Source organism: Crocodylus porosus, unplaced genomic scaffold, assembly GCF_001723895.1.
Source record: "Crocodylus porosus isolate Cpor-Errol unplaced genomic scaffold, CroPor_comp1, whole genome shotgun sequence".
Taxonomy (NCBI): domain Eukaryota; kingdom Metazoa; phylum Chordata; order Crocodylia; family Crocodylidae; genus Crocodylus; species Crocodylus porosus.
Genome location: NW_017728920.1, coordinates 5,786,238 through 5,795,755, shown reverse-complemented (window position 1 = coordinate 5,795,755; position 9,518 = coordinate 5,786,238). Strand labels below are relative to the sequence as shown.

Sequence of the window (9,518 nt, the reverse complement as noted above, 5' to 3'; positions counted from 1 at the left end):
TCCCTTTCTTGAAGATCGGCACCACAATGGCCTTCTTCCAGTCTTCGGGCACTACACCAGAGTGCCAGGAGTTTTCAAAGATCTGTGCCAGGGGCTGGGCTATGACGTTCGCCAGCTCCTTGAGTACCCTTTGGGCAGGGGGCTGGACTCGATGATCTCCCGAGGTCCCTTCCAGCCCTAATGTCTATGAAATCTATGAAATCTATGAGTATGAAGAGAGAGGAAGCATCAAAACGAAATCCAGCAATAGTGCATAATTCATTGGAAAGTATCAGAGTGATGATATGTCATTGTAAATAAACTGTGCACTTTCCTTGCTGTCTTCCCAACACCTGAGACCACCCAGGAATTGGCTGGATTGTCCCTGGCACAGCACAGGGAGGCAGCAGGAGGATGGCTTGGTGTGCTGCTGGATGGAGAAGGTGGTAGGGATGGTGGCGGCGGGGGGGGGCATGAGCATGGAGCCCAGGCCAGTGCCTATGGCCAGGGTTGGTGGGGCCCAGGGTGAGGTGGCAGGAGCGGCTTGGAGATGGGCAGGGAGGAGTGGCAGCAGTGAAATGGTGAGGTGGAGGGCATGAGTGCAGAGCCCGGGCCGGCGGGGTGGCAGGACTGCAGGGCCAGGAGCATTGGGCCCAAGCCGGCAGGTGGGGATAGAAGGGCAGAGAAGCAGGAGAACCAATTATATTTATTTACATTAATTTCTATAAGAAAATGGGTTTCACTTAGCACAGTTCCACTTAATGCTTGGTTGTTTTTGGAACCCATTAAGAGTGCTAAGCAGAGGTTGCCTATAACTTGCTGACAGTGTTGCTTCTTATAAGCAGGCAGCCACACCCACAGGGCCAGCTGGAAGTATTCCACAGGGGGCAGTTTAACCTGCCCGCTGCCCTGACCCCTGACACTTGACCTGTCTTCTGAAGTCACAATTCAATTTCAGAACCTCATGACAGCATCAAGAAAAAAGAAATAAAAACAAGAAGGAACCCAGAAGCTTGTTTCAATTCAATAATGAGAAATAATACAGTAAGATTTGTCTTTTTTAATGATATTTTTAAAGCTCTGTATAGTATAAAATACCTTTTAATATGGGATAATGTAGAAAATATGGGAAGAGGACTTTTTTTGTTGTTCCTTTCTCTTTTTTTGATATTTTCACCTATTTTCCCACACTAGAAGCAAAAAAGGCAAAAGCATGAACTTCTGCTACTGAAGATGGCAAATATATTTATGTTGGAAGCCCCCACCAATACAATATATTTGACTACTGACAGCCATAAAATACTGTCCGCAAATAAATCCATTTCTTCAATTTAGTCAGTATTCAAAGTGTTTGATCTGTTCCAAGAACTAATCTCATTACTGAGGAAGAAGAGGAGAAGGAACGTTAAAACAGACTGGGTTACTGAAAGGTGCCTACATCTCCAAAAGTAGCTGGAAACTTCATACATGGCAAAAGGTAAAGCAAAGAAAGATAAAGCAAAGGAAATATTTTACAGTACAGAAAATGTTAGCTCTCCTTCAGTTTTTTTACTCACATGCCATGTATGTAACTTTCTCATTTTTTAGTCTTTTTGTATAATTTATTGCAATTCTATTTTTCCTCTACTAATAAGTGGGGGAGGGGACACACTTATCTTCTTTAGTCTTAACACAATATCTTTTTTAGTCCCTTGTAGTTTAGTGCTCAGATGACAATTTAAAAACTCACTCACTGAATAGCCATATCTTTACATGTCACACTCTAGGGAGTAATAAGTTAAACTAATTTTACTCACATGATTTCTGAAGATCAATGCCACAACTCCACCAATTAGTTCAATCAGTAGACAAATACCAAGAATGTACATAAACTGCAAGACATAATTGCAAAAAAAATCTAGTATACAATCAAAACCTTATCTTTTTTTTATCAATTAACCTGTTTAAATCAGGAACTTTTTACTATCAATATTCTTAGCAATTCTCTGAATTAAATTGCATTTTTGGAAGGGGAAAAAAAAAGGGATTCTTTAAAATAAATTGTTCATGCTTGAGAAACCCTCTTTTCCACTTTGCTCATTCTGCCTTTTATCTACTTGACAGAAATTTACTATTTTCCTGTTTTGAATGGAACAGAAATAAGTGTGATATAAGTGGTAATGCTGCCAAAAAAATCCTTCCCCTTCTTTACAACGGTATCATAGCTCTTAGAACAGAACCAAGGAATGATACAACTCACACAGAACATTACGTTTGTGTACTTCCTGACAAGACAGTTCCTATTTATAGGTTTAAATTTGCTGGCAACAGTGTTTTAGAAACTCTGAAGAATTTTCTCTGTCAGCTCAGCACTACTGAAAGCCAAATTTTGGCCCCAAATTTTGGACTTAGGTAGTATTAAGAGTGTGATCTGTGAGTGCTGCCTTTAAAAATAGAAGTTCAACAGCATAGGACTTTTAAATTAATATTTATGTAAAAAACCCTACTATGCTATGAAGTTAAGTGAAGCATGCCAGTACCAGAATGATATTCCAAGTTACAGGATGCTTTAGGTATGCAAGAATGTTTGGACATTCATTTAAAAATGTTTTAAAGGTTAGGTACATTTTCTTACATGAAAAGCCCTTCAAATCATCTTTAAAAAAAAAAACCTCCCATGCCACCAGTGGAATCCCAGTGAAAAAGGGATCTGATGATCTCTTGCGTGAGACGCATCAGTCCCTAACACATGGAAAGCAGGCCTAGATGAATACTCTCTTTAGATGTTGAAGTGTATTCTTCTGCATCAGACTTGGGAGTCTGATCACTTTCTTGGGGTATGCTATGTTCTCATGACCAGCAATAAGAGCACTCCAAGAGAGTTAGAGGTGAACAACTACTACAGTCCCCTTTTTTCCAAAATGTGGGAAAAACTAGTGCTGTGGTAGGCTTGAACTTTCTGGATTTCCTGCTTCTGATCTAACTGCCTTCTCTTTCACTTCTCTTCAAAACTCTGAATATGACTGATGCAGGAAAGCACAACTGCTCACTCATGAATGCACATATACATGTAAAAGCTGGAAGGAAAGTCCCACTTCAAATACCCCAGACTATCCACTTCAGAAAAATGAGCTCTGGTTTTTTAAAGTTCAGAGACTGACATGAGTGTCACAAGCCATCTGGAAATACCAAACAGAAGTCTTTCCTCTGATAGAGGGAGAATTACACTGAGAAATAGACACCAGGAACTTTCACTTTTTAAATGTCAATACAATGTCATTAGCAAGAACAAGAAAGTTCCCCATATTAACTTGGGAAGACACCATAATGCAGAATTAGAGACTCTCTTCTCATTCTGTTCTGTTCTCAAGTTCTCAGCAACTTGTGTGTTGTATAAAAAACATAGCTTAAACACTTTCCTAGTCTATTTCAATTCTGCTTTTTAAAATTATAAGCACTTTACATTTTTGTTTGTATAATTCATATTTTAACTATATCAGAGATAAAATCTGACAAGTGAGTAAAAATTATATTTGCATTGGTCTTCTTATTGTAACCTATAATTTAAATTTGTGAGAACTTTCTGCAGGGTGCATAAAATTACCCTCAAACAATTATTTTGCCCTGCCAGAGCCATTGCAGGGAAGGTGAAGAATGCAAGGAGGAAGGAGAGGCACCCCTGCCTCCATTCTGGTGCCCTGCACTGAGGCAGTACCCAAAATTAATGCCCTATTCATCCACCCATAATTACTGAAGCTTCAATGACTGCAAAGTCTGTAATGACTGAAAATAATTCATGATCCTCAGGGGCAGCTCCAGTGGGGGTACACAGGGGGGACATGGTTGAACCCCTTTCCACACTGTAGGCCACACATCAGTGGCTTCCCAGTGTCCTGGATCCTTGCATCCTCTGTGGAATCTAAGGCATAGCTAGAGCCCCCGGCTGGCATGGGACACCTGGGGGAGGACCAAGTAGGCAGCAGTTGAGGAAGTGGGAACCTGCCCAGTGATACTACTGTCTCTGGCTGACTTGAGGGCAGGGGAAGCCTCAGGACCACTCCTTCCCTTCTCCAGTAGGAGACTATGGAGAAAGTCTGCACAGGAGGCTTGGCTTGTTGGCAGTGGATGTGTCCCTGCTCCTCCCCTCTCCACCACGTTTCCCCTGCCTGGCCTGGAGTTCTAGCTGCAGGCAGCAACTCCACATGGTGCCAGGCTCTTCCAGGAATAGCACTGGCAGTGGGTGATCCCCACTTTCAGTGCCTGCTCCAGCCACCAGGGGACACCAGAGGACTGGGCAAGAAAGCACGGGCAGGGTGGACCTGCCCAACACTGCTGTCCCTGCCTGAACCCAACTCTCCTTGCAACTGATCAAAGAAGCTCTGGCTAGAAGGGGCCAGGAACAGCTCTGGGGTTTCTCCCCGCCCCCCCGGGTCAGCTGGGGACACCAGCTGTGTTGGGCAGGTCCCCCATCCCTATGCCCTAGGCAAAAGGAACCCATAGGCAAGCCCTGAGAGAGGAGGAGAGAGAATGGGAGGGGAGAGAGGCGGGGAGGGGAGGTGGTTGCACTGGAGGTAGGGGGTGCAAAAAGGGGAAGGGAGAGAGTCTTACCTGATTTGGGTATTCATAACCCCTAGCAGTTGCTGCCCTCATGTAGTCTGTCTGCTGGAGGTGATGGGGGGGGGCAGGACTGCAACCACCCTGCTGTGCTAGTGGCATCTCCTGCACCCCCTTTTTCAAATTCCTACATCTGGCCATGATGATCCTGGTTATCATCTACAAAATCCTTAATTTTCTAAGTTCCAATTACCTCAAAGACTGCCTCCTTTTATCCTGCCTTATCAGTGACCCATGCAAAGAACACTTCACGTATCTTTCTCAAGGATGTACCTCATGGAAGTCTGGGATAAGGCATACTCATCTGAGATCCTTTGACACTGATATTACCAAGCACACATCTTTTTCAGGGTGAAATATAAAATGTTCTTTCATTTAAGCTTTTCTTTCACTGCAGGCCCTAGAATTTATTGCAATACAGTTTGCTGACTATTTTTATCTGACATAGATCGTAACATTTGGAATTACTGCCATAGAAGATCTACTTTAGGTTTTAAAAGACATCATTTGGTATAGTTCTAATTTCACTGTACATGAAGTGTGTCCAGTTATCATGGGCATGGAAATCTATGAATTAGTAAATATATACTACAGACATGTAGAGTAGTTTAATTGAAATAAACAATCTGGCCTTACTTCCTATTTGATATTTTGCATGTCAGTTGTTCACTTGCCAAATTATAAAGACATGGGTAGGATTTTCAAAAGTGCTCAGATTTGGCTAATTCTGCCTGTTGGGTTCAATAGACTTAATATGTAAGCAGAGTTAGGTCAATGGTGAAAACTTTTAAAATCCAACCGGTACACGTTAAATAAATATTGAAATGATTCATTAAAATGTTCCTGTGAAATCAAAGAGTCATTAGAATAAATCATAACTCTTTCTAGAGTAGTCTATGAACCTGTATTTTATAGTCTCTTGCTAGTATACTTATTGAAAAGTTGGGAGGCAGTACTAACTAAGCTATCTCAAACTGTTTATAAAATAAAGAAATCAGATGGAGAAATTATGAAGACTGGCTTCAAGCAACATTTTTTTAAAACTATTAAATAATTCATTTTAAAATGTGAATACTTACTGCTTGAAGAAGACATAAATTATCTCTTAAAGAAGCCAGGACACCCATGAAGGATACGAAGAACATCACAATGCCCAAGAGTATTAAAATAATTGCTGGGGCTAAAAAGGCACTTTCAAGTGTTTTGTATTTCTGTCTTTCAACTTCTGCATAAATTCCAACAGCCAGAACAAATGCTCCAATCAGCTGCAATGACAACAACAAAAAAACAAATACAGGTTTTATTGGTTATTCAGTTCTAGCACTCTCCTCAAATACTGAGATCATGCTTCATGAATATACTATTACATTTGAAGGAATATAGTGACAGAACACTTAAGTATCACTACAAATTCAGAACCCACATTTGTTACAGACTTATGTTGAAAGCCATCCCCAGTCATTTCAAATAGTGATTCAGACCCAGAAAGTCAAGGAGGCCAGACATGTCACGTCAGGCATTTTTACATGTGTTCCTGACACAGCACCAGGCACTTTTAATTAGCGAGCCATGTTGATTTAAAGTACCCAGCGCTACATCAGGAATAAGTGCATCAGAGGTGCAGCACACATCAGTACGGAGAAAATGGCAGCGGTGTGCTTTCAGCTAAAACACATTGAACATGTTTTAGCCATTTTCTCAGCACTGATGCACACTGTGCCACTGATACACATGACGTGCAAGGCTGCCAGTGTGTGTTGATTTACATGCTTGAGCAGACTTGATTAACTGAGGGTGCTCTGGCATGCTGGATTTCCCACATGTTGGAGCAGGCTCCCCACATGTGTGTAAGTGCCCTTGTTCATCTTCTGTTGGAGTACCTTAACCACATTAGCCCAACAGGCCAGTAGGCTTGATATGAACCTTTGACATTTTTTATTAAATGTGAATGTCACTACTACAATTATCTACCTATAGAATTACCTTGCTCAAGTGAAAAAAACCAAGATAACTTAGAGGTACTGTTGTAAAATGTTACATATTGGGAAAAATTATATTGCTGAAGTTTCAAAATGTACTTAAAATAATTTTAGAGTTTTTACAGAGCAGCAGCTCATAAATTGCAATTTATTTGAACACACTGTGAAAGTTAGCCAGCCTCTTTGTTTACTACTTCTTCTGTAATATTCTCCTTTTTCTACTGTACACTGGTATCCAGGGTACAGTGCACGTTCAAAATGAACCATATACAGTTAACAGTTTGCATATCTCTTTTTATTAAGAACTGATCCAAAAAAAGTCTGCTACAGACAGTAGACTTTATCCTGCTCTGCTGAATTCAGTGATTAACTCTAATTGGCTTCTATGATAAATGATTACAGCCAATATAAATAGGATTTTTGGGAAAAGGAGAGAATTAACATGCAGTTAACATCCTCCAGCTCCAATTACCCTCAGGTGCAACAGGACTGCCTCATTTTCCTCCCAGTCATTACCCTCAGCCATTTCTGGCAACAATTCTTGTCTTGGGAGTCAATTTAGTAGCTTTACATTTTGAGCAAGAGCAGTAATACTTAATTAATGCATGATGGCTTTATTCATAGTCATAGGGCAAGTTCTACCAACCAATCCTTTTTCCTTCCTTCCTCCAAAACAAAAAATCTGCATATTTTCCTTGAAGAGCAAATATCCATACTTGTATGTAAACATCAAAAATGATTCTATATATTAAATCATGCACAACAGAAGATTAACAGTTTTAGTTTATTCCACATTTGTTTCAAACATTCAGTGGCATCTGAAAAACTAGTTAATATTTTGGATTTTCTTGACTATCCCAGGATATCTGGGATTAGGCAGGCAAATAGGAGAAAAGATCAATTCCTCTTAATTTTCCCATTCTTCAACTCAACTGTAAAACAAGATTATCTTTAGACTATGGGCTCTACTATTCTACTTTTCTGCCAAAATGAGATTTTTTTTTCTTTTCTAAATCAGAGGTGCACGCTCTGACAAAAAAAAAATTAGATTTGTTTTGCATCTTTATGGGTATCTCTGCTTACCACATTTTAACTAAGTTAACTCATCCATCAAATGATTGTGTTTGTATTTATAATACAAATCAAATTATTAATTTGTGCTAGCAATGGGCAAGTGCATTTGATGACAGTTTTTATTTACCTTCCCTTAGTAGTACCATACCTAATTTTTACTGGATCTTTGCAATTCTTAGTTCTTGTTAGTATATTAAATCTCACCTACACAATAGCGCTGCTAAGAATTAACATCTTTTTGCCTTTATGCTTTTAAAAATGTAAGTATTCTGCAACATAGATTTAAGCATCAGAATATCATGGGTTCAAATTGTTGTATGGCTGTCTTCTTAAGCAGTTATTAATAAAAGAAAGAAAAAACACTGAGGAAAAGTAATTCACAGCAGAAAAATGGTAGTTGAGCATTTCACTTAGCACTCTTAAGGATACTTCAATCAGAGCTTTACATGACCACATTAAAATCAATGGGAGTTATACAATCTTATTGGAATAACACCAGGCATGCATATGGCCCATTGAATGATACTGCACTAACAAACAACAGGTCCTAATCTGGGTATGGAAGTTTACTTGAATAATAGGACTGCCAGCCTTAGAAGTCAGTCACGCTCACAGGAGGCAGAAGCCTCTCAATACATAGGCCACAAGTCAAATTCATGCCCCAAAGAGAACAGAATCAGTGTCCCTAAGCACCCTCAACTCAAAATGTAACAACCTGCTCTTTAATTAGCCCTTTTCACAACAGAATGATCCGTAGCAAACCTTTATAACTGCATCAGGTTCGTAATTACTATAATGCTATTCCCTGTATAAAGGGACAGACATAAACACTCGCATGTAGGATGTTGCACACTCAGGTACAAAACACTGGAACTCTTTTTCCATCTCCAGACTTTTCACCCTTATATACTACTGTATATACTACTGAAGTCATCCAAGATGACTTCGAATTTAGGAAGTGCTCCAATAATTAGATTCTATACATGGGGAATGTATGAATTTGTTGCAATTTTCCATGTATAGAATCTAATTATTGGGCAGTCAACTTAAATTTGTCCCCTTGCTGCTACAACATGGAAAGCAGGGGCAAGGTGGAGGCACGGAAGGGGCACAGGGCAGGTAGACCTGACACCTGCCTCTTGCCTGCCCCCTCCAACTTGTCCCCTCTACTGCCTGGCTCCCCTCCATCACCTTCTCCCTACTGCAGTGCCCAAAGCCCACCACCTCTGCTCTCTCCAGCCTCTGCCCCCTGCCTGCCCTCCGCACCCTCCATACCATGCAGCAGCTCCAGAACCCCCGAGCTGCTGCCAGCACTGCTTCCGCTGCATTGCTGGGCCAGGGATGGAGCTACAAGTTGCTTGCCCCAGCCCAGAATGGGGCCAGAGCCCCACATGACAGTAAGCAGCAAGTGGGGGTACAGGCTGAGGGGGACAGGTGGGAGATAAGTGCCAGGGGGCACAGGGAGAGAGAAGCTACAGGGAGCAGACAGGGGGAGTAGTTGGCTGTGACCCCAGCTCCAACCCTGAGCCCAGAGCAAGGCCAGGGCCAGAGTCAAAGCCTGCCCCTACCCCTACCCCTACTCTGTATTAGAATCCATGACAATGGGGCTTTTTCCCCCCATGCTGAATGGGGAAATAGACTCATCTTGAATCTGAATAAATACAGGTACTTTAAAAATCACAAATAATCAGTAAATATTCTTCATGCTTTTCAAAAAGTAGAAAAACATCCAAAGGATGTTACAAGTTGGCAATAAAAAATAATAAACTAATCATAAATAAAATGGCTCATTCACAATTTTTATAATGTCCCTCTGAAAAACATAGGGTAAAAATAAGCTATTTGATGACCAAATTCAACAAGACTGAATTCATGCTAACTGCTCTCCATCCC

At 40.8% G+C, this 9,518-nt stretch overlaps 1 protein-coding gene across 1 annotated transcript in view; it reads right to left on the bottom strand.

Annotated features, from left to right (window-relative positions):
* TSPAN15 (tetraspanin 15) overlaps positions 1 to 7,077 on the bottom strand; it is a 47,899-nt gene extending 40,822 nt beyond the window's left edge. The window contains exons 1-3 of the mRNA XM_019538642.1: positions 7,024 to 7,077; positions 5,652 to 5,837; positions 1,776 to 1,850 (exon numbers count right to left, since the gene is read on the bottom strand). Of these exons, the coding sequence (XP_019394187.1) occupies positions 1,776 to 1,850; positions 5,652 to 5,837; positions 7,024 to 7,077 (315 nt within the window). The remainder of the gene's footprint in view (positions 1 to 1,775; positions 1,851 to 5,651; positions 5,838 to 7,023) is intronic.
* Positions 7,078 to 9,518: the final 2,441 nt, after the last annotated feature.